This window comes from Salvelinus alpinus, chromosome 3 (assembly GCF_045679555.1).
Source record: "Salvelinus alpinus chromosome 3, SLU_Salpinus.1, whole genome shotgun sequence".
NCBI classification, from domain to species: domain Eukaryota; kingdom Metazoa; phylum Chordata; class Actinopteri; order Salmoniformes; family Salmonidae; genus Salvelinus; species Salvelinus alpinus.
In genome coordinates, this window is record NC_092088.1 from 17,208,536 (window position 1) to 17,234,966 (window position 26,431).

Sequence of the window (26,431 nt, forward strand, 5' to 3'; positions counted from 1 at the left end):
TCTCTCGCCTGCTAACTTCACCTTTTGAAGTTGAACTACCATGTCGAACAACAGAGCACTGTTTTATTCCAGGGAATCATGTTCCTATTGATGTATTTTCAGCATGCCATAGCTAATATTCTTTATGACTAGAATCAGCCTGTATGCATGATTCAGGTCCAGAGGAGCTGTGGATTCATTACTATTTCTTCAACCCAGGAACACACATCTCTCTCCTGCTACTATCACCTTTGAAGTTGAACTGGCGTATCGATCAACAGAACACTGTTTTATTTCAGGGTATCATTCTCCTTTTGTAGTATAGTAGTTTGGTAGTATGGTGTATAGTAGTATTATATGGTAGTATAATAAACTGCTCCAAAAAATAAAGGGAACACTTAAACAACACAATGTAACTCCAAGTCAATCACACTTCTGTGAAATCAAACTGTCCACTTAGGAAGCAACACTGATTGACAATAAATTTCACATGCTGCTGTGCAAATGGAATAGACAAAAGGTGGAAATTATAGGCAATTAGCAAGACACCCCCAATAAAGGAGTGGTTCTGCAGGTGGTGACCACAGACCACTTCTCAGTTCCTATGCTTCCTGGCTGATGTTTTGGTCACTTTTGAATGCTGGCGGTGCTTTCACTCTAGTGGTAGCATGAGACGGAGTCTACAACCCACACAAGTGGCTCAGGTAGTGCAGCTCATCCAGGATGGCACATCAATGCGAGCTGTGGCAAGAAGGTTTCCTGTGTCTGTCAGCGTAGTGTCCAGAGCATGGAGGCGCTACCAGGAGACAGGCCAGTACATCAGGACACGTGGAGGAGGCCGTAGGTGGGCAACAACCCAGCAGCAGGACCGCTACCTCCGCCTTTGTGCAAGGAGGAGCACTACCAGAGCCCTGCAAAAAGACCTCCAGCAGGCCACAAATGTGCATGTGTCTGCTCAAACGGACTCCATGAGGGTGGTATGAGGGCCCGACGTCCACAGGTGGGGTTTGTGCTTACAGCCCAACACCGTGCAGGACGTTTGGCATTTGCCAGAGAACAACAAGATTGGCAAATTCGCCACTGGCGCCCTGTGCTCTTCACAGATGAAAACAGGTTCACACGCACATGTGACAGACGTGACAGAGTCTGGAGACGCCGTGGAGAATGTTCTGCTGCCTGCAACATCCTCCAGCATGACCGGTTTGGCGGGGGGTCAGTCATGGTGTGGGGTGGCATTTCTTTGTGGGGCCGCACAGCCCTCCATGTGCTCGCCAGAGGTAGCCTGACTGCCATTAGGTACCGAGATGAGATCCTCAGACCCCTTGTGAGACCATATGCTGGTGCGGTTGGCCCTGGGTTCCTCCTAATGCAAGACAATGCTAGACCTCATGTGGCTGGAGTGTGTCAGCAGTTCCTGCAAGAGGAAGGCATTGATGCTATGGACTGGCCCGCCCGTTCCCCAGACCTGAATCGAATTGAGCACATCTGGGACATCATGTCTCGCTCCATCCACCAACGCCACGTTGCACCACAGACTGTCCAGGAGTTGGCGGATGCTTTAGTCCAGGTCTGGGAGGAGATCCCTCAGGAGACCATCCACCACCTCATCAGGAGCATGCCCAGGCGTTGTAGGGAGGTCATACAGGCACGTGGAGGCCACACACACTACTGAGCCTCATTTGGACTTCTTTTAAGGACATTACATCAAAGTTGGATCAGCCTGTAGTGTGGTTTTCCACTTTAATTTTGAGTGTGACTCCAAATCCAGACCTCCATGGGTTGATAAATTTGATTTCCATTGATACATTTTGTGTGATTTTGTTGTCAGCACATTCAACTATGTAAAGAAAAAAGTATTTAATAAGAATATTTCATTCATTCAGATCTAGGATGTGTTATTTTAGTGTTCCCTTTATTTTTTTGAGCAGTGTATATAGTATGGTAGTATGCAGACATAACAGGGAGTTAGAGCCTGGACCGACCCTGAGTGATAGGACTTGATATTGTAAAGGAGAGGAATACCTGTACACTGTTTGAATGGTTCTATAATTTATGGGACTTTTCACTGTTCTGTTAAGATCCATGATGATGGAAACGTTGCCTTTCATTGATGGGGGCATTCAAACACTTGCACCTGATACTGTAGTGCAGTGGTGTCCAACTCTTTCCATGGGGAGCCGAGTGTCTGCTGGTTTTGTTACTTCCTTTCAATGAAGACCTAGACAACCAGATGAGGGGAGTTCCTAACTAATCTAGGGCCCTAAAAAAGCGGGAAAATACGGACGGAATCACAGAATCCAGACATTAAAACGGAATTAAACAATATAAAGAAAAATCAAATCAAAGTTTATTTGTCACGTGCACCGAATACAACAGGTGTAGAGTAGACCGTACAGTGAAATGCTTACTTACAGGCTCTAACCAATAGTGCAAAAAAGGTATTAGGTGAACAATAGGTAAGTAAAGAAATAAAACAACAGTAAAAAGACTGTAAAAAAGACAGTAAGAATAACAGTAGAGAGGCTATATACAGTAGCAAGGCTATAAAAATAGCAAGGCTACATACAGACACCAGTTAGTCAGGCTGATTGAGGTAGTATGTACATGTAGATATGGTTAAAGTGACTATGCATATATGATGAACAGAGAGTAGCAGTAGCGTAAAGAGGGGTTGGCAGGTGGTGGGTGGCGGGACACAATGCAGATAGCCCGGTTAGCCAATGTGCAGGAGCACTGGTTGGTCTGGCCAATTGAGGTAGTGTGTACATGAATGGATAGTTAAAGTGACTATGCATGTATGATAAACAGAGTAGCAGCAGTGTAAAAGAGGGGTTGGGGGGCACACAATGTAAATAGTCCGGGTAGCCATTTGATTACCTGTTCAGGAATCTTATGGCTTGGGAGTAAAACTGTTGAGAAGCCTTTTTGTCCTAGACTTGGCACTCCGGTACCGCTTGCCATGCGGTAGTAGAGAGAACAGTCTATGACTGGGGTGGCTGGAAATAAACAAAATATATTGAACTTAGTAGGAAATCAATAATTTTTTGTTTTTTATTTCACCTTTATTTAACCAGGTAGGCCAGTTGAGAACCAGTTCTCATTCACAACTGCGACCTGGCCAGGATAAAGCAAAGCAGTGCAACAAAAACAACAACACAGACAAACGTGCAATCAATAACACAATAGAAAAATCTGTATACAATGTGTGCAAATGAAGTAAGGAGGTAAGGCAATAAATAGGCCATAGTGGCGAAGTAATTACAATTTAGCAATTAACACTGGAGTGATAGATGTGCAGATGAGGATGTGCAAGTAGAAATACTGGTGTGCAAAACAGCAGAAAAAAAATATGGGATGAGGTAGGTAGTTGGTTGGATGGGCTATTTACAGCTGCAGCGATCGGTAAGCTGCTCTGACAGCTGATGCTTAAAGTTAGTGAGGGAGATATAAGTCTCCAGCTTCAGTGATTTTTGAAATTCATTTCAGTCATTGGCAGCAGAGAACTAGAAGGAAAGGCGGCCAAATGAGGTGTTGGCTTTGGGGAGGACCAGTGAAATATACCTGCTGGAGCGCGTGCTATGTGTGGGTGTTGCTATGGTGACCAGTGAGCTGAGATAAGGCGGAGCTTTACCTAGCGAAGACTTATAGATGACTTGGAGTCAGTGGGTTTGGCGACGAATATGTAGTGAGGGCCAGCCAACGAGAGCATACAGGTCGCAGTGGTGGGTAGTATATGGGGCTTTGGTGACAAAACGGATGGCACTCTGATAGACTGCATCCAATTTGCTGAGTAGAGTGTTGGAGGCTATTTTGTAAATGACATCGCCGAATTCAATGCTCGGTAAGATTGTCAGTTTTACGAGGGTATGTTTGGCAGCATGAGTGAAGGAGGCTTTTTTGCAAATAGGAAGCCAATTATATATTTAATTTTGGATTGGAGATGCTTAATATGAGTCTGGAAGGAGAGTTTACTGTCTAGCCAGACACCTAGGTATTTATAGTTGTCCACATATTCTAAGTCAGAACCATCCAGAGTAGTGGTGCTAGTCGGGCAGGTGGGTGCGAGCAGTGATCGGTTGAAGAGCATGCATTTCGCTTTACTAGCATTTAAGAGCAGTTGGAGGCCACAGAAGGAGTGTTGTATGACATTGAAGCTCGTTTGGAGGTTTGTTAACACAGTGTCCAAAGAAGGGCCAGATGTATACAGAAAGGTGTCGTCTGCGTAGAGGTAGATCAAAGAATCACCCGCAGCAAGAGCGACATCATTGATATATACAGAGAAAAGAGTCGTGTCGGACAAAATCCACTGAGTCGATGATGGCTCCGAAAGCCTTTTGGAGTGGGTCTGTGGACTTTTCCATGTGAATATTAACGTCACCAAAAATGTGAATATTATCTGCCATGACTACAAGGTCCGATAGGAATTCAGGGAACTCAGTATATGGCCCAGGAGGCCTGTAAACAGAAGCTATAAAAAGTGATTGAATAGGATGCATAGATTTCATGACTAGAAGCTCAAAAGACGAAAAAAAAAAAAGTGTAAATTGAAATTTGCTATCATAAATGTTAGCAACACCTCCGCCTTTGCGGGATGCGCGGGGGATATGGTCACTAGTGTAACCAGGAGGTGAGGCCTCATTTAACACAGTACATTCATCAGGCTTAAGCCATGTTTGTCATGCCAATCACATCAAGATTATGATTAGTGATTAGTTCATTGACTTTAACTGCCTTGGAAGTGAGGGATCTAACATTATGTAGCCCTATTTTGAGATGTGAGGTATCACAATCTCTTTCAATAATGACAGGAATGGAGGAGGTCTTTATTCCTGGGAGATTGCTAAGGCGAACACCGCCATGTTTAGTTTTGCCCAACCTAGGTCGAGGCACAGACACGGTCTCAATGGGGATAGCTGAGCTGACTACATTGACTGTGCTAGTGGCAGTCTCCACTAAGCTGGCAGGCTGGCTAACAGCCATTGTGCCAACAGCTAACAGCCATCTCATTGTGGAGCTAGGGGAGTTAGAGCCCTGTCTATGTTCGTATATAAGATGAGAGCACCCCTCCAGCTAGGATGGAGTCCGTCACTCCTTAACAGGCCAGGCTTGGTCCTGTTTGTGGGTGAGTCCCAGAAAGAGGGCCAATTATCTACAAATTCTATCTTTTGGGAGGGGCAGAAAACTGTTTCCAAACAGCGATTGAGTTGTGAGACTCTGCTGTAGAGCTCATCACTCCCCCTAACTGGGAGGGGGCCAGAGACAATTACTCGATGCCGACACATCTTTCTAGCTGATTTACACGCTGAAGCTATGTTGTGCTTGGTGACCTCTGACTGTTTCATCCTAACATCGTTGGTGCCGACGTGGATAACAATATCTCTATACTCTCTACACTCACCAGTTTTAGCTTTAGCCAGCACCATCTTCAGATTAGCCTTAACGTCGGTAGCCCTGCCCCCTGGTAAACAGTGTATGATCGCTGGATGATTCGTTTTAAGTCTAATCCTGCGGGTAATGGAGTCGTCAATGACTAGGGTTTTCAATTTTTCAGAGCTAATGGTGGGAGGCTTCGGCGTCTCAGACCCCGTAACGGGAGGAGTAGAGACCAGAGAAGGCTCGGCCTCTGACTCCGACTTGCTGCTTAATGGGGAAAACCGGTTGAAAGTTTCTGTCGGCTGAATGAGCGACACCGGTTGAGCATTCCTACAGCATTTCCTTCCAGAAGCCATGAGAAAGTTGTCCGGCTGCGGGGACTCTGCGAGGGGATTTAATCTACTATCTGTACTTACTGGTGGCACAGACGCTGTTTCATCCTTTCCTATACTTAAATTACCCTTGCCTAACGATTGCGTCTGAAGCTGGGCTTGCAGCACAGCTATCCTTGCCGTAAGGCGATCGTTCTCCTGTATATTATGAGTACAGCGACTGCAATTAGAAGGCATCATGTTAATGTTACTACTTAGCTTCGGCTGGTGGAGGTCCTGACGAATCACGTCTAGATAAAGCGTCCGGAGTGAAAAAGTTGAATGAAAAAAGTTGAGATAGGAAAAACAAAAAATATAAACAGTAATTAAAAAGTAAAAAACGTAAAGTTGGCAGGTAGCAAAGTAAGGTTAGCAATAAAACGCACAGCAACACGTAAACAAGTCTACAAGTTGTGACTGGAAATGACGTCCGGTACAGAGAGCTGATCAGGATCAACATGTTAAATGTGCAACCAGAGGGAAAAAAATTCTGTATCACCTGTACTCAACACAGAGGCGCGTACAAAGCTCTCCCTCGCCCTCCATTTGGTAATTCCGACCACAACTCTATCCGCCTGATTCCTGCTTACAAGCAAAAATTAAAGAAGGAAGCACCAGTGACTCGGTTTATAAAAAAGTGGTCATATGAAGTAGATGCTAAACTACAGGACTGTTTTGCTATCACAGACTGAAACATGTTCCGGGATTCTTCCGATGGCATTGATGAGTACACCAGATCAGTCACTGGCTTTATCAATAAGTGCATTGAGGACGTCATCCCCACAGTGACTGTACGTACATACCCCAACCAGAAGCCATGGATTACAGGCAACACTCGCACTGAGCTAAAGAGTAGAGCTGCCGCTTTCAAGGTGCGGGACTCTAACCCGGAAGCTTACATGAAATCCTGCTATGCCCTGCGACGAACCATCAAACAGGCAAAGCGTCAATACAGGGCTAAGATTGAATCATACTACACCGGCTCCGACACTCGTCTTATATGGCAGGGCTTGCAAACTATTACAGACTACAATGGGAAGCACAGCTGCTAGCTGCCCAGTAACACGAGCCTACCGGACGAGCTAAATCACTTATATGCTTGCTCCGAGGCAAGCAACACTGAGGCATGCATGAGAGCATCGGGTGGTTCCGGACGATTGTGTGATCGCGCTCTCCGTAGCCGACGTGACTTTTAAATAGGTCAACATACACAAGGCTGTGGGGCCAGACGGATTGCCAGGACGTGTGCTCCGGGCATGTGCTGACCAACTGGCAGGTGACGTCACTGACATTTTCAACATGTCCCTGATTGAGTCTGAAATACCAATATGTTTCAAGCAGACCACCATAGTCCCTGTGCCCAAGAACACAAAGGAAACCTGCCTAAATGACTACAGACCCGTAGCACTCACGTCCATAGCCATGAAGTGCTTTGAAAGGCTGGTAATGGCTCACATCAACACCATTATCCCAGAAACCCTGGACCCACTCCAATTTGCATACCGCCCAAACAGATCCACAGATGATACAATCTCTATTGCACTCCACACTGTCCTTTACCACCTGGACAAAAGGAACACTTATGTGAGAATGCTATTCATTGACTACAGCTCAGCGTTCAACACCATAGTGCCCTCAAAGCTCATCACTAAGCTAAGGATCCTGGGACTAAACACCTCCCTCTGCAACTGGATCCTGGACTTCCTAACGGGCCGCCCCCAGGTGGTGAAGGTAGGTAGCAGCACATCTGCCGCGCTGATCCTCAACACCGGAGCCCCCAAGGGGTGCGTGCTCAGTCCCCTCCTGTACTCCCTGTTCACCCATGACTGCATGGCCAGGCACGACTCCAACACCATCATTAAGTTTGCAGACTAAATAATGGTAGGCCTGATCACCGACAACGACGAGACAGCCTATAGGGAGGAGGTCAGAGACCTGGCCGGGTGGTGCCAGAATAACAACCTATCCTAACGTAACCAAGACTAAGGAGATGATTGTGGACTACAGAAAAAGGAGGACCGAGCACGCCCCCATTCTCATCGACAGGGCTGTAGTGGAGCAGGTTGAGAGCTTCAAATGCCTTGGTGTCCATATCACCAACAAACTAGAATGGTCCAAACACACCAAGACAGTCATGAAAAGGGCACGACAAAGCCTAGTCCCCCTCAGGAAACTGAAAAGATTTGGCATGGGTCCTGAAATCCTCAAAAGGTTCTACAGCTGCAACATCGAGACCATCCTGACTGGTTGCATCACTGCCTGGTACGGCAATTGCTTGGCCTCCGACCGCAAGGCACTACAGAGGGTAGTGCGTACAGCCTAGTACATCACTGGGGCTAAGCTGCCTGCCATCCAGGACCTCTACACCAGGCGGTGTCAGAGGAAGGTCCTAAAAATTGTCAAAGACCCCAGACACCCCAGTCATAGACTGTTCTCTCTGCTACCGCATGGCAAGCTCTACCGTAGTGCCAAGTCTAGAACAAAAAGGCTTCTCAACAGTTTTTACTCCCAAGCCATAAGACTCCTGAACAGGTAATCAAATGGCTACCCGGACTATTTACATTATGTGGCACCCCCCCCAACCCCTATTTTACGTTGCTGCTACTCTCTGTTTATCATATATGCATAGTCACTTTAACTATACATTCATGTACATATGTACATACTCCCTCAATTGGCCCGACCAACCAGTGCTCCCGCACATTGGCTAACCGGGCTATCTGCATTGTGTCTCGCCACCCACCACCCGCCAACCCCTCTTTACGCTACTGCTACTCTCTGTTCATCATATATGCATAGTCACTTTAACCATATCTACATGTACATACTACCTCAATCAGCCTGACTAACCGGTGTCTGTATGTAGCCTCGCTACTGTATATAGCCTCACTACTGTTGTTTTTCACTGTCTTTTTACTGTTGTTTTTATTTCTTTACTTACCTATTGTTCACCCAATACCTTTTTTGCATTATTGGTTAGAGCCTGTAAGTAAGCATTTCATTGTAAGGTCTGTTGTATTCGGTGCACGTGACAAATAAACCTTGTTTGATTTGAACTTAGTATTGAACTTAGTAGGAAATCAACTAAATGTATTGGACTTAGTTGGAAATCAACTAAATGTATTGAACTTAGCAGAAAATCGACTAAATGTATTGAACTTAGCAGGAAATCAACTAAATTATTTGAACTATTTGAGCGGGAAATAGACTAAATGTATGTAACTTATTTGAAAATTTATTAATTTGCCCAAGTTAATCATAAGACAGGAATGCCCCTGTCGGTGTGCGGTGCTCGCCTAGGTCTAGTCTACACTTTATGTAGCCGTTAGGGATTATGCTAATGCTAACCGTCTGTTGGTAGATGGAAAGGTTTCCCAAAAATGTTCTCAATTAAATGTTTACCAAGTAGCCTATGCCTACCTGGCAGAATATCATGATTATTTGCATCCATCCACTGGCTATTTGTTTAGCAAACTCTGCAATCACATGAGCGCTATAGAAACACTACTAACCAAACAAGGGTCTCTGGCTGGTGCACAGTTGAATTAAAGGGTAACTACACCCAAAATTCTAAATGTCTTAGATTTTTCCCAGACCTCAAAAGTGGTCTCCTGATGTGGTTTAAGCATTGTTGTAGACTCAGAACATCCAATTAGGTTGTTTTTCTATTTAAAAAACGGTGATTTTTAGAGCAACCCCCCCCCCCCCCCCCCCCCGGGAAAAACAAAACAGAGAGAACAGAATTTGGGGGGAAAACTGAACGGAATCAGGCAAAAAATAAAACACATTTAATGTGGCCCTGCTAATCAGTGACCTTCATTGATCAATCAAGTACAAGGGAGAAATGAGAACCTGCAGACACTTGGCCCTCCATGGAATGATGTTGACACCTGTGCTATAATGTCTTTGATGTGCGTACTCTTACCTTTGAATGGGTTTGCTATTGTGAAAGCGTATTGCTGTTTTAGATGACAGTGTTGTTCTATGGTGCTCTCAGTCCTCCCACTGGCTTTAAAGGGATAATCCACCACAAACCACCAATTCCAATGACAGTGTTAATCTGTTGCAGCTCAAGTCTACAAAACTCGCAATGCAATGCTCTCTCTGGGCAGGCTAGCTGGCTAGCTAGCTACACACAATAATACCAAAGCCAATATCAGCATGTGAAGTAGATAGCTAGCTAGCTAGCTGTAAAATCATGTAAACAAACTGCACTATCAATTTAGGAGTCTTGTCTCACCGAGTTCAATTTGCAGTTCTAATGGCCCCTTTCCCACCGACACAGAGCGCATTGCGAGATGGTACTTGAAGCAGAAACTGAGTTGAATAATTTGGTACACTGTTTAGATTGAGCACATCTAAGTGAAATATATACTTTGTCATGACGATATAAACGGATGTTTTGCCGATCTGGAGTGCAGGTAATTGTTTTAAAAGCATTATGAAATGTGATAGTGTGTCATCTCCAGTGACGAGAACCATGTAGCTATGACCCGTTCCTACACGATTTCCGGATTTCACAGATGGACCACTTCGAAGTTAAATCATGGGGAAATGTTTTATTTTACCCACTGTTAGAACAGAGGCTTTCATCAAATTGACATTAATGTCATGATTCTTATTTCTGGGGATGGATTATCCCTTTAAGCATCAGTCACTACTTTTTCTGTAATCTATATGTCATTGATTGTCTCTTTAGGCCCCTAAAGCTGGTCATACATTACACCATTTTAAACAGCGATTTTGCCTGATTTGGGATCCACAGCAAATTTCTGGGATCACAGGCGTCACAGGCTTCGACCAAGACCTCTTAGGTTGCGTAATGTGAATGTGAGCGGGTGAAAGACGTGCGATTATGGGTCTTTCACTCTTCTGGTCCACATCTTAGGTCCCGATGCTTTTTCTGACATGCCAGACATTTTTGGTTGTATCTTGTGTAGTGAGGGGGGTGCTACAATTGGACTTGCAACTTCTGCAACTTGTCCTCCGTTGCCCGGCTACAGAGTAGGAGGTGGGCCACGACACATCTGGAAATATCAGGACAGGGAGGGGTCTAGTAATGTGAGCACACTCCTGTAATCTGAGCAGACCGGTCGCAGACTTCAGGATGACAACATTATGCAGACAGTTCACATAATGTGAGTGCTTCAACCATGAAAAAGATTTTTGTCGTCGACTAATGTATGCCTAGCTTCAGAGGCCTATAAGTGTTTGCACAGGTAATTGTATACATGTGTAATCAGAACCATGAGAGTGAAGTAGGGGATGGAAAGGTTGTGTGTGTTTACAAAGAGCCCTGGAGTTTTGAAGGATGCATGAAAGAGTACAAACACAAAGCTGGTCTTTGTCGTTCGGTCTGTCTGTCTGTCTGTCTGCCTGGTCCTGGTAATGGAACAAGAGAGAGTCCTAAGAGGGAGAACACTGTTACCGTACGGTACATGATTATTTAGAGTGGCTGTGGATTCTCTTCTCTCGTATGTGTGTGTGTGTGTGTGTGTCATACTGAGGCCACATCCAAAGGCCAACCACCCTTCCTTTCTCCTCCTCTGAGATTGTGAGATGAAGGGCCTGGGCCTTGCAGAGTTTCATTTGTCTTCTGGACTGTGGGTGTTTTCTTTGGGAAATAAGAGGGCTGTTTTTGTGGGCTGTTTCGAGTCGGGCCAGTGGCCATTGCAGAAGCACTCACACTGTTCTTCATTGGCCTACATAGAGGGTTATAGAGAGGGTCAGTGTGACCATACACACTGAAACCGATAGAGTAATTGCTTATTGCAGTTTATGGACTTGTTATGCTTCTACTGTTAATGTTATGAAGGTTATGTCCTGTCACATTCATTTTTATGATACAGATGTAGGATCTTAATTTGATCACCCTGTTGCAGGAGAACTTTCCTGCAACGCAGGAAATGTAAAACGTGTAGTTTTACATTTTTCAGATTTAAAACATTTCCACTTTCCAATTTCAGACTTGATTTTCTTTTACTGTATGAGAAACCAATGAACCCCCTAAAAAAAGATTTTATATAAATATTATAATCCACATAATTTGCATTTCCTGTTGCTGCAGGATTATTTTCCTGCTGTAGCAAACTGGCTCAAATTAAGATCCTACATCTGTATTTTATATGACCTTGGGTTTTATATAATGCCTCATCTTTAATTTAAGTTTGTCCCTGATTGGGTGTTTGTTTGTTGTCATCATGTCCCCAACACCCTGGTCATTAAATAAGTACTCAAACAGAAAATTAAGATTTATGAATCTTAATCTGCGTAAACAATTATTTACACGCATGCCACGAACTCAAAACACACCCTGCACCTGCAACTCTTCTTGGCAATACAAATAATTTTGCAACTAACCAGAACATTTGTGAACTGAATATTGTATTGGTGTCTGTATAAAGTTTCCACTGAATAACTCTCTTGAATAGGCTGTCCCTGGCTTTTCAACTATTTGGAACTAACCAAAACATGATTGATTGTTGGTGTCTATGTAAAGTTTCAACTGAATGACGTGTCTCTCTCTTGAAAAGGCTGTTCCTGTCGAGCCCACGAGATGCCACTGCCAGCAGCACAGGGACGTGGAAAGAGTGACGGTGACCTACCATGACAAGGCCACACAGACTCCACCGTGGAGGGGACATGCTGTGAGTGCTGCTTCCTGTGTGTGTGTATATATATATATATGAGAGAGAGAGAGAGAGAGAGACCCCACTGTCATGTCCTGATCACATTCACTGTTGGCCACTCGATTTCAAATCACATTTTATTGAGTGGACCTTACTGTGAAATGCTTACTTACAAGCCCTTAACCAACAATGCAGTTCAAGAAATAGAGTTAAGAAAATATTTACTAAAATAAAATAAGTACCACAATAAAATGACTTAACAAGGCTATATACAGGGGGTACCGGTACCGAGTCAATGTGCAAGGGTACAGGTTAGTCGAGGTAAAGTGACTGCATATACTTTTTACTTCATACTGTTTTTATTTGGATTTTCACCATGCAAGTGTAACCTATTCCAATTCATCTTCTTTGTAGGAGGCTGTGAAACATTTATAGCTCTTATAAAGCTCTATAACCTTTTATACTGTAGCTGCTAAAGGATACCTAATAGAGTGACTTAGCTAGGTAGGTGTCCTTTTGTCACTATGCACAAACTCAGTGACTTCCAGTGCTCTCTTCAAGCCTCTTGCCTCTGCCACATGATGGACAGGCGGCATGTTCCACCTGTGAGGCAGTCGGGAGGCCGGTTGGAGCAGAACAGATACCTCCTGGCACTATACTGTGGTGCCGTCGGTCTGTGTTCTCTGATGAAACAGGGCCCCCTGGGCAGCCTGGAAAATCCCAGGACTATCACTAATGACAGTGTGTACATCTCCTGGCCCAGATAAACCAGGGGCGCCCAGAGCAAAGCAGCACCGAGGCTAAAATGCTCCACCGGCAATACCATGGAAATTGCCTTGGCACGCCGCTAGCCGCCACCCCAGTGATGGACATGCTTGTTGGGATAGGGAGCGGCACAAGCCTGATTAGATTTGAAAAAGAAGGCTCTGCTTGAAATATGTCCTGCAATAACGCAGCGCAGGGGTCTAATTTTTACGCCTGGCCGAAGGACACCAGCATACCGACGAGAGGCGCCACCCCCACCACCACAAAGCGGGCAGCAGGGAGAGGCGGTGCTCAATCATGGATGCCACACTTTTGGTCACCTTTTTGTCCCGTCATGATTTATTCACCCTCCTGCGTTGCAGCTTTAGAGTAAAGTGTGGAGGGGAAACAGTAGGGAAATTGGTTCGGTTCAGATTTACAGCTTCGGTTTCTACCTAACCTGAACAAGGCAATGGACATGTTGTTCCTGGTCGTGTGCAGGGAGGGGTCTGTGTGGTGGGGGTTGATGGAGGGGTCTGGTGCTGGGAGTAGGGCAGGACACATGCGTTTCCGGAGTGCAGGAAGAGATAAGAGTACCTGCGAGGCTGCCGTCGAGTTCGCCAAGCCCAAGGCACACACCTTGCACCCCTTTGCTCTAATTGAATTTGAATTGAATTCGCCAGCGTTCAGACGCACAGATAGGTCAGGTCTTTCCCGTCCTCCTTCATTTTTCCACCCTGACCTTCTCATTTGTAAGTAACCGCTGCAGTTTCGTTTGAAGGGGAAGTGTGGCATGTGATAGTGCTATACATTTTTTCATGTCTCTTTTTCATGTTTCTGTCTCAAGATAAGGAAAGAAAGCGTAGCGTCAACTCAAAAAGAACCAAGCAAGCAAATCGACAGAGGCATGATGACAGTGACTTGAGAGTACAGTGGTTCCTCAATTAAAAGTTTTGCGCTCATGCCGCGACCGTTTGTGGTACATGGTGGCAGATGGTGGTACATTGCGTGATGCTGTCATTGAACCACACTATCACAAGAGGGAGTTGGAACGCTGATCTATCGGTACTCTAAACTCTGGCACAAATGTACTATCTTTTCGTAAATTAATGGAGGTGTGAATGTTTCAGTACGATAGTCTCTCTTTGGCACTAGAGTCCTGCATCAGGCAAAAAAAAGAATAGCTGGCGGGTGGTCCCAGAGTTGAGAGAGAACTTGGGTAAATACTTGGGTAATTACAATGGGTAAATACAATGGCGCAATTACACTTGTATCTCTGGGATTCAACACACATTCTGTCTTTTTTAGGGACAAAAAGGGCTCAACTCCAATGATGGAAAAACAAACTGTCTTCCCTCTGTGAAACGGTCTTCCTCGTCTCTCCCTGCGCGACAGGCTTGACGGACCGTTGGAAACAGCCACGAAGAAGACAGAGCTTAATGCATATCAAGCTGGATGTGTTTGTGTCGACAACAGCATTCAGAAACTCAAGAGAAACATTTTCCACAGTCACAGCTATGCCTGTGTTTACCGGTTTTTAGAGCAAAAATGCCAAACCCTAGCAGATTAGTCATAGTACTACTAATCAATACTGATCATTTAAATAGGCAACAATGTTTTGATGGTGAAATACTGATGGAGGGATAGGGAGAAAGAGGCAACATAGTAATGAGCTTGTGAAATGATGCTGTCTTCCAGACTGCAGAGAAACCGGCATCAACCATAATGAACACGATTGATTTGTGTTGGCAGTACACAAATAACACATCCCTGCCCCCCAAAGCAAAGCTCAACTCAACACCCAACCGATCCTCTCGCACCGAACCTCCCGCAGCTCCAATAACCATACCGGTCACTGCCATGTCAGGGAGCTATGAGTTTACAGGGGAGCCTATTCTTCTGTCATCTTCCTCCCCCATATCGAATCACTCCCTGGCAGGTGTGTCTGAGCTGGAGGATTGCGAGTGTAATTGTGTTGTACAGGGAGACATTGCAAGCACCCTGGCTGGGAATTGACTTAGAGTGGCGCCGCATAGTTGGTGTAGCAAAGGGGAAATAGGCTGGTGACTCCGGAGAGTCGGGAGTGTGGCTGTCCTGTACCAGAGCTGGGCCCCCATCTCAGCAGTGTTTTCTCAATTTGAGGCGCCGGATAAGTGTGAGGTGTGGGGACAGTCCCCCTGGACCACATGTCTGTGTGTCCTGCATTTGAGAGGATGATGCTGTAATTTACAGCATGGTCTTCACACACACACACACACACACACACACACACACACACACACACACACACACATACAAAGGCATACACATCAATCCATGATTCTATTCCATATCTGAAATCCTTAGATGCCAGGATGCCTCCAGTCCTCTTGAGATGCCATCCCCGTGTGTCTTTGTGTGTGTGAATTGAGATGCATCGCTCACTGACCATGGCTGGGTTTTATCCTCCCTGTCTCTCTCTCTGTTCTCCGGTGTGTGTGTGTGTCACCTCCTGTGGTGTTCGTCTTCTCTCTGGACAGGGTGTTCGGCCTGCTCCTTTCCTCTCTCGCTGGCAGCGCTCGCACCAGAGGATCCCACGGGCATGCATTCCCCACCACAGCAGACAGAGTGAGTCCTTTAATAGTGCCCCCATCCCATCCCGCCCCTTATCTCTCGCCACCCATACCCTATAGAGCCTCAACGCCATGCCCCCATGCCATCACCCTGCCACCCTGCTACAGTCCCTGGAATCTTAGCGCATCAAGCTGGCTGGCTGCACCCCCCCCCCCCCCCCCCCAGACAATCAAGGATGTGCAAACTGTATTTTTCAAGCTAGTTGCCATAGTTTTCTATCCTCTTCAGCTAGCGCTCACTTTGCTGCCTGAGTTGGTCACTGTGGATTCTTTCTCTGTTGTTGTCTACATGTCAGCATCACAAGCCACTTTTGTAGTCTTCAAGCTGGCTGACATTTTAAAGGGCTCTTCCAATACTTGACCAGTAGAGCAGACTGGAGAGCCACAACCTGCCTTAGTAGTAATCTCTCTAGCACCCACTGGTATTGTGTAGCCTTGGCGTTTCATTAAAATAACTCACGAGAACTCTCAAAGTGCTCCAGTCTCCTCACCAGAGTCTATAAAAGCAGTGAGAGCACAGTTACACCCACAATATGCTGAAAAATGGGTCAAGACCAAAAAGAATGCAGAGAGAGAAACTCTCTCCGCTAATTAATTCCGATCTTGCCCTTTGATCTCTCTCTGTGGGACTTGGTAGACGCCTGTTGCCAAGGACTATGGGGGCAGTATCCCTCATCACAGGCCAAAAATGTCCCCAGCCTTTGTTTCTCCTCATCCCTCCATCCCCTCATTCATCTCTCCATCCCAGCCCCCAATCAGCCGTTCCCTCCCAGCACGCTCGGTAGAACAGTGGGGCCTTGATCCTACACATTTCAATTAAAAGACACTCCACGCACATCTGCTAATGAGTGAAGAGGGCCCTTGGTAATTGAACTCAAGTTTTCTTTTAATGTATTTTTTAACCTATCTGCGGGTGACACTGTGAGCGCGCGCTCTATGCATGGTGTGAGTGCTTGTGTTCTGTTTTGTGTTCCAGGTGTTTGTGCTGTGAGTATGTGATTGAAATCGAGCATCTGACGCAATTATGGGAGATTTTATTTTGGGGTTTCCGAGATTAATGACCAACTGACAGCCTTCAATTACTGTCGCCGGCAGTTTTCTTCTTCAGTTACTTTCTCTGCTCCCTGGTTGCCCCCAAAAAAGAGCTATGACATAACTCAACCAATGAGTTTCTGGGGGGAGATGTATGAGAAATTATACTAATGAGATTAGTGAAGTCTCCATTTTAACAGAAACTCTCAGCCAAAGCATGGTCCAAATGTCCCCTTCTGAAATTCACCTGCAAAATTGTAACAAAGGACATAGAGGAACTAACAGCACAGGTAGATAGCAATAACAACTGTACTATAGAAGCACATAACAAAAATAACTGTAGGAACTTATTCAAGAACAATTAAGTGTAATTTATGACAAAAATAAAGTGAAAAATGTAAGAAATTTCTTGAATATTCAACGTAGAATTGAGTTTACAGAAAATCATAACAAATTACACCAAATTATATGTTATGTTTTCTTTTCAGTCCCCTCCATCTCTCTTGAATTATGTTAACTGTAAGTTATTTTTTCCTAATAATAATGTAAAATTATCAATTGTACAGAAAGACCTTTGTGAAGGCCAATTTACAGAGGAGGGACTTCTTTAGGCAATTCAATTCTTTCAGTCTGGAAAAATCCCAGGGCTTGATGGCATAATGGTAGAGGTATATCAACCTTTTTATTTATTTTTACCAGATATTGTTCATTCTGATCAGACAGGTTTTTTACATGGACAATACATTGGCGATAATATACTAATATTATTTGAAACAATAGAACAATATAAAACATCAAAGAAACCAGGTTTTCATAGCAGATTTGGAAAAGGCTTTTGATAAAGTACGACTAGAATTTATATACACACTACCGGTCAAAAGAACACCTACTCATTCAAAGGTTTTTCTTTATTTTTACAATTTTCTACATTGTAGAAAAAATTGTCATAGACTCCATTCATCATAGTCGTAGACTGTTCTCTCTGCTACCGTACGGCAAGCGGTACCGGAGCCCCAAGTCTAGGTCCAAAAGACTTCTCAACAGCTTCTACCCCCAAGCCATAAGACTCCTGAACATCTAATCAAATGTCTACTCAGACTATTTGCATTGCCCCCCCCCCCCCCCCCCTCTTTTACCCTGCTACTATTCTCTGTTTATTATCTATGCATAGTCAGTTTAACTCTACCAACATGTACATATTACCTCAATTACCTCAACTAACTGGTGCCCCTGCACATTGACTCTGTACCGGTACCCCCTATATATAGCCTCGCTATTGTTATTTTACTGCTGCTCTTTCATTATTTGTCACTTATTTTTTATTTTTTTTTACTTATCTATTTTTTTTTTTACTTAACCTACAATGTCGTTTTAAGAAAAATACATGTTAAGGGCTTGTAAGTAAGCATTTCACTGTAATCTCTACACCTGTTATATTTGGCACATGTTACAAATAAGATTTGATTTGAAAATATATTTTGTATTTGAGAGTCTTCAAATAGCCACCCTTTGCCTTGATGACATCTTTGCACATTCTTGACATTCCCTCAACCAGCTTCAGCTAGAATGCTTTTCCAACAGTCTTGAAGTAATTCCCACATATGCTGAGCACTTGTTGGCTGCTTTTTCTTCACTCTGCGGTCTGACTCATCCCAAATCATCTCACTTTGGTTGAGGAGGTGTGTTGGGTCATTGCCCTGTTGAAAAACAAATGATAGTCCTATTAAGCCCAAACCAGATGGGATGGTGTATCGCTGCAGAATGCTGTGGTTGCCATGCTGGTTAAGTGTCCCTTGAATTCTAAATAAATCACAGACAGTGTCACCAACAAAGCACCCCCACACCATAACACCTCATGCCTTACAGTGGGAAATACACATGCGGAGGTCATCCGTTCACCCACACCGTGTCTCACAAAGACACGTCGGTTGGAACTCCAATTATGGGTCCAGACCAAAGGAGATATTTCCACCAGTCTAATGTCCATTGCTCGTGTATCTTGGCCCAAGCAAGTCTTCTTCTTATTGGTGTCTTTTAGTAGTGGTTTCTTTACAGCAAATCAACCATGAAGGTCTGATTCACACACTCTCCTCTGAACAGTTGATGTTGATGTGTCTGTTACTTGAACTCCGTGAAGCATTTATTTGTGCTGCAATTTGTGAGGCTGGTAACTCGAATGAACTTATCCTCTGCATCAGAGGTAACTCTAGGTCTTCCATTCCTGTGGTGGTCCTCATGAGAGCCAGTTTCATCATGGTGTAATGATGGACTGTCGTTTCACTTTGTTTATTTGAGCTGTTCTTGCCATAATATGGACTTGGTCTTTTACCAAATAGGGCTATCTTCTGTATACCACCCATGCCTTGTCACAACACAACTGATTGGCTCAAACACATTAAGAAGTAAAGAAATTCCACAAATTAACTTTTAAGAAGGCACACCTGTTAATTGAAATGCATTCCAGGTGACTACCTCATGAAGCTGGTTGAAAGAATGCCAAGAATGTGCAAAGCTGTCAACAATGCAAGGGGTGGCTATTTGAAGAATCTCAAATATATTTTTATTTGTTTATCACTTTTTCATAACACATATGGAATCATGTAGTAATTTCATAGTATTGATGTCTTCACTATTATTCTACAATGTAGAAAATAATAAAAAATTAAGAAAAACCCTTGAATGAGTAGGTGTTCTAAATCTTATGACCGGTAGTGTAAATGCCTGGACTATTTGAATTTTGCTTAATATCTTATACAATGGGTTAAAGTTATGTATAGCAACCACAGGTGTTAAATAGCAAAGGTTACATTCTCAGAAAATATTTTACTGTCAAGAAGAGTAAAACAAGGCTGTCCGCTGTCTCCATATCTATTTGTTATGGCCATCGAAAAGCTAGCTATTAAAATCAGATCCAAGAAGAACAAGGTGTTGGAAATACAGGGCTTAAAATCTCTTAAGGATCCACCCTTTTTTTCCTAACTTTCGCCTAAAATGACATACCCAAATCTAACTCCCTGTAGCCCAGGACCTGAAGCAAGGATATGCATATTCTTGATACCATTTGAAAGGAAACACTTTGAAGTTTGTGGAAATGTGAAATTAATGTAGGAGAATATAACACATTGAATCTGGTGAAAGATAATACAAAGAAAAAACCTGCCTTTATTTTTTTTGTACTGTTAGCGATTGATGTTATTCTTCAATAACACAAACCCAGAGCAAATCAGGGGGAGAAAAATAGGTTTATTCAAAGAGGACAAATCATAGATGTTATGCTGGGAGGTAGATGTTCAGTCTCCCCTGTCCTCAGCTTTTCTCCACCGAACAAAGAAACAAGATGTCATTTATAACCCCCCACCCTAAACTGGGTTTGACTGGGCAAATGGCCAAATGACATATACCATGCTCCAGACTCAATGTACAGACCAATGAAAACGTGGCACACGTAGAGCTGAGTCCAGGACTCACATCCCACAGATTCTAAACAGATATTGAACTGAAAACCAACTCCTATTGATCATTAATTCTAGTACTCTCATCCTCTAAGTTGTGTATTTATCTTCAAAATATTCTTATGGTATCATCATCTTTGAAATGCAAGAGAAAGGCCATAATGTAACATTCCAACCCAGGCGCAATTTAGATGTCTACTGAAGATCTTGTACAGCGCTGTGTACTACTCACAGAACTACATTCGCAGAACAGCGCAAACTGGCCCTAACCAGAATAGAAAGAGGAGTGGGAGGCCCCGGTGCACAACTGAGCAAGAGGACAAGTAGATTAGTGTCTAGTTTGAGAAACAGACGCCTCACAATTCCTCAACTGGCAGCTTCTTTAAATAGTACCCGCAAAACACCAGTCTCAACGTCAATAGTGAAGAGGCGACTCCGGGATGCTGGCCTTCTAGGCAGAGTTGCAAAGAAAAATACATATCTCCGACTGGCCAATAAAAAGAAAAGATTAAGATGGGCAAAAGAACACACACTGGACAGATGAACTCTGCCTAGAAGGCCAGCATCCTGGAGTCGCCTCTTCACTATTGACGTTGAGATTGGTGTTTTGCGGGTACTATTTAATGAAGCTGCCAGTTGAGGACTTGTGAGGCGTCTGCATCTCAAACTAGACACTAATGTACTTGTCCTCTTGCTCAGTTGTGCACCGGGGCCTACCACTCCTCTTTCTATTCTGGATAGAGCAAGTTTGCGCTGTTCTGTGAAGGGAGTAGTACACAGCGTTGTACGAGATCTTCAGTTTTTTGGCAATTTCTCGCATGGAATAGCCTTCATTGCTCAGAACAAGAATAGACTGACGAGTTTCAGAAGAAAGGTCTTCGTGTCTGGCCATTTTGAGCCTGTAATCGAACCCACAAATGCTGATGCTCCAGATACTCAACTAGTCTAAAGAAGGCCAGTCTTATTGCAGTACAACAGTTTTCAGCTGTGCTAACATAATTGCAAAAGGGTTTTCTAATGATCAATTAGCCTTTTAAAATGATGATAAACTTGGATTAGCTGGTAATGGGCCTCTGTACGCATATACATCATAAAAGATCTTCCGTTTCCAGCTACAATAGTCATTTACAACATGAACAATATCTACACTGTATTTCTGATCAATTTGATGTTATTTTAATGGACAAAAAAGTGCTTTTCTTTCAAAAACAAGGACATTTCTAAGTGACCCCAAACTTTTGAACAGTGTATACAGTGAGGGAAAAAAGTATTTGATCCCCTGCTGATTTTGTACGTTTGCCCACTGACAAAGATATTATCAGTCTATAATTTTAATGGTAGGTTTATTTGAACAGTGAGAGACAGAATAACAACAAAAATATCCAGAAAAATGCATGTCAAAAACGTTATAAATTGATTTGCATTTTAATGAGGGAAATAAGTATTTGACCCCTTCTCAATCAAAAAGATTTCTGGCTCCCAGGTGTCTTTCATACAGGTAACAAACGGAGATTAGGAGCACACTCTTAAAGGGAGTGCTCCTAATCTCAGTTTCTTACCTGTATAAAAGATACCTGTCCACAGAAGCAATCAATCAATCAGATTCCAAACTCTCCACCATGGCCAAGACCAAAGAGCTCTCCAAGGATGTCAGGGACAAGATTGTAGACCTACACAAGGCTGGAATGGGCTACAAGACCATCGCCAAGCAGCTTGGTGAGAAGGTGACAACAGTTTCTGTGATTATTCGCAAATGGAAGAAACACAAAAGACCTGTCAATCTCCCTCAGCCTGGGGCTCCATGCAAGATCTCACCTCGTGAAGTTGCAATGATCATGAGAACGGTGAGGAATCAGCCCAGAACTACACAGGAGGATCTTGTCAATGATCTCAAGGCAGCTGGGACCATAGTCATCAAGAAAACAATTGGTAACACACTATGCCGTGAAGGACTGAAATCCTGCAGCGCCCGCAAGGTCCCCCTGCTCAAGAAAGCACATATACATGCCCGTCTGAAGTTTGCCAATGAACATCTGAATGATTCAGAGGACAACTGGGTGAACGTGTTGTGGTCAGATGAGACCAAAATGGAGTTCTTTGGCATCAACCCAACTTGCCGTGTTTGGAGGAGGAGGAATGCTGCCTATGACCCCAAGAAACCATCCCCACCGTCAAACATGGAGGTGGAAACATTATGCTTTGGGGGTGTTTTTCTGCTAAAGGGACAGGACAACTTCACCGCATCAAAGGGACGATGGACGGGGCCATGTACCGTCAAATCTTGGGTGAAAACCTCCTTCCCTCAGCCAGGGTATTGAAAATGGGTCGTGGATGGGTATTCCAGCATGACAATGACCCAAAACACACGGCCAAGGCAACAAAGGAGTGGCTCAAGAAGAAGCACATTAAGGTCCTGGAGTGGCCTAGCCAGTATCCAGACCTTAATCCCATAGAAAATCTGTGGAGGGAGCTGAAGGTTCGAGTTGCCAAACGTCAGCCTCAAAACCTTAATGACTTAAAGAAGATCTGCAAAGAGGAGTGGGACAAAATCCCTCCTGAGATGTGTGCAAACCTGGTGGCCAACTACAAGAAACGTCTGACCTCTGATTGCCAACAAGGGTTTTGCCACCAAGTACTAAGTCATGTTTTGCAGAGGGGTCAAATACTTATTTCCCTCATTAAAATGCAAATCAATTCATAACATTTTTGACATGCGTTTTTCTGGATTTTTTTGTTGATATTCTGTCTCTCACTGTTCAAATAAACCTACCATAAAAATTATAGACTGATCATTTCTTTGTCAGTGGGCAAACGTACAAAATCAGCAGGGGATCAAATACTTTTTTCCCTCACTGTATATTCTGGTATTGTCCCCCATGTAGCTTGTTTCTGGTCACAAGTTCATGAATGGCTGAAAAATCACAACATGCCCTCAAAATTAACCATACGAATAGCAGTGTTGGGCGATTTGGAAAGCCATAGTCAATACACAAATTCAAATATTAATCTTTAACTTACAATCTGTAGATACATTGCGATTAGAATGGTTCATAATTAATGTAAGACATCACAACACAGTTGAAAAATATATGACCCATGGAAATGAAGACGGTGGATTGGGCAGAGCGTAGCTATAGAGGTGGCATTAAAAAGCTCATGATCTGTAATAGTTATTACTGAAAACACTATAATGTCTACCGGAGATTTCTGAATACTATTTATCTAAAATGTCATGTTTATATCCAAAAAACTGTGTATGAAAGTACCAGTTATGTAAAATATATATGTAACAAAAAAGCAGTAAAAACTAAAATGTGAAACAAAGTTACTTTTGTCCTCCGAAGAGGGACAATAAAGAGGGATAGATGGGCCAATAAAGAAACCAAAAACACCTGCTAAATCCTGATTTGTCCAAATTATCAAAGTTCCTCGTTAGTCTTCGTATTCCACAGTCTGTTGAGACTATCCGATGCCGTCCTATGTTACCTGCTTCTATACACAAGAGATTAGTGCATCATCCATTAAGCAGCACAGAACGTCTATTTCTGAACAGTACCAAACATGCCTGAGTGCATATGGTACAGATGTACCAAACATGCCTGAGTGCGTATGGTACAGATGTACCGAATATTCTTGTGTGTATGGTACACATGTACTGATGCCTGTGCGTGTATTAGGGTTGGGCCGATATATTATTAAATAAATGGAATATTGTGATATTTGACATTGTTGATATCGTGAAGTGCAAGACAATATATAATGACTATACTCTATATGAACTTTACAAATCAAAACTGTATCAATATGTTGAAAATGAAGTCTAAATAGATTTAATTAGAATGCAACCATAATTTCAATAATTAAGGACAAAAATGGCACAGCCTTGAATTTTGTAGTCATTAACGGCAGAGCTTTTATATCGGATACCGCGATATTAGGAGTAGCATATCGTAGAAGAGGTAATATTGCCCAGCTCTAGTGTGTGATGTACACATGTAACGAACATTAGTCTTTTTGTGTAGAACGTGTGTGTGTGAATGGATCTGTGAAAATCAATGGTTGCAGAATGGACTGGTGACCCTCCAGCCATTCCAGTCTCCTGTCACTCTAACCTGAATCACTCTCTTCCTCTCTCTCTCTCTCTTCCTTGTTGTTTCTCTCCCTCTGCTTCTCCCACACTGCCCTTGGCAAGGAGTGGAACAGCTAGTGCATTACTTCAGAGATACGGCGTGGTACAGTAGCCTTTCAGATTTATTTTAACCCCTCCTTCCTTTTCTCCATTCCCTCCATTCATCCTGTCTGCATGATGAGGAATGCCTGGTCCTGGTCTGATGATTCCCCGATCTGTCCTGTGTCTGGCGTTGTTGTCCCTCCCTGGCGCATTCCCACTCTGAACAGTCCATCTGTAGTGTTTCTATCAGACCATCCTGCATCGCCTGCACTCTGTTGACAATTCACATCTTCTTCCTCCTACACTCTTCATCTTCCACCTTCTTTCTCTCTCTCTGTGTCTCTCTCTCTGTCTCTCTCTCTGTGTCTCTCTCTCTGTGTCTCTCTCTCTGTCTCTCTGTCGCTGTCTTCCAATTCCCTCCACCTTCTCCCCTACATGTCTGGCCTTGCATCCCTCCACCTTTCTACATTTTACTCTGTAGTTATTTAGTAGCTGCTTCTTTCCAGAGCGATTTTATAATACAGTCCGATTATTTTTTGGGTACTCTGCTGTTTGGCTAAATACAGACAGTTGCATCCAAGTAGATAGATTTAACCACAATAAACTGGATCTGCCTGATAACATGGAATATTCATGCCTGCACATTTTCTGGGAAACAAAATCTATACAGTAACTGATTTGAACAAATATACTGAACAAAAATATGAAGGCAACATGCTTTCGACTGAGTTACAGTTCATATAAGGAAATCAGTCAATTGAAATACATAATGCCTTAATCTATGGATTTCACTTGACTGGGAATACAGATACAGTTGAAGTCGCAAGTTTACATACACTTAGGTTGGAGTCATTAACTTTTTTCAACCACTCCACACATTTCTTGTTAACAAACTATAGTTTTGGCAAGTCGGTTAGGACATCTACTTTGTGCATGACACAAGTCATTTTTCCAACAAATAATTTCACTTATATTTCACTGTATCACAATTCCATTGGGTCAGAAGTTTACATACACTAAGTTGACTGTGCCTTTAAACAGCTTGGAAAATTCCAGAAAATTATGTCATGGCTTTAGAAGCTTCTGATTGACTCAAATTATGTAAATTAGCCTATTGGAGGTGTACCTGTGGATGTATTTCAAGGCCTACCTTCAAACTCAGTGCCTATTTGCTTGACATCATGGGAAAATCCAAAGAAATCAGCCATGATTTGGTATACCTCCACAAGTCTGATTCATCCTTGGGAGCAATTTCCAAACGCCTGAAAGTACCACGTTCATCTGTACAAACAATAGTACACAAGTATAAACACCATGGGACCACTCAGCCGGCATACCGCTCAGGAAGGAGACGCGTTCTGTCTTCTAGAGATGAACGTACTTTGATGCGAAAAGTGCAAATCAATCCCAGACCAACAGCAAAGGACCTTGTGAAGATGCTCGAGGAAACAGGTTAAAAGGTATCTATATCCACAGTAAAACAAGTCCTATATCGACATAACCTGAAAGGCCGCTCTGCAAGGAAGAAACCACTGCTCCAAAACCGCCATAAAATAGCCAGACTATGGTTTGCAACTGGCATTGGGACAAAGATCGTACTTTTTGGAGAAATGTCCTCTGGTCTAATGAAACAAAAAAGGAACTGTTGGTCCATAATGACCATCGTTATGTTAGGAGGAAAAAGGGGGAGGCTTGCAAGCCGAAGAACACCATCCCAACCGTGAAGCACGGGGGTGGCAGCATCATGTTGTGGGGGTGCTTTGGTGCAAGAGGGACTGGTGCACTTCACATTAATAGATGGCATCATGAGGAAGGAAAATGATGTGGATATATTGAAGCAACATCTCAAGACATCAGTCAGGAAGTTAAAGCTTGGTCGCAAATGGGTCTTCCAAATGGACAATGACCCCAAGCATACTTGCAAAATGGCTTAAGGACAGCAATGTCAAGGTATTGGAGTGGCCATCACAAAGCCCTGACCTCAATCCCATAGAAAATGTGTGGGCAGAACTAAAAAAGCGCGTTCGAGCAAGGAGGCCTACAAACCTGACTCAGTTACACCAGCTCT

At 43.5% G+C, this 26,431-nt stretch overlaps 1 protein-coding gene across 5 annotated transcripts in view; it reads left to right on the forward strand.

Annotated features, from left to right (window-relative positions):
- Nucleotides 1-26,431, forward strand: part of ccser2b (coiled-coil serine-rich protein 2b) — a 141,675-nt gene that overhangs the window by 105,928 nt on the left and 9,316 nt on the right. For 2 of the 5 annotated variants that reach the window (XM_071391731.1, XM_071391730.1), the window contains exon 9: nucleotides 12,257-12,370. In XM_071391731.1, coding sequence (XP_071247832.1) covers nucleotides 12,257-12,370 — 114 coding nt within the window. Of the gene's footprint in view, nucleotides 1-12,256; nucleotides 12,371-15,615; nucleotides 15,704-24,384; nucleotides 24,425-26,431 lie in introns of all 5 variants that reach the window. The other 3 variants (XM_071391733.1, XM_071391732.1, XM_071391734.1) reach the window with 3 other exon arrangements.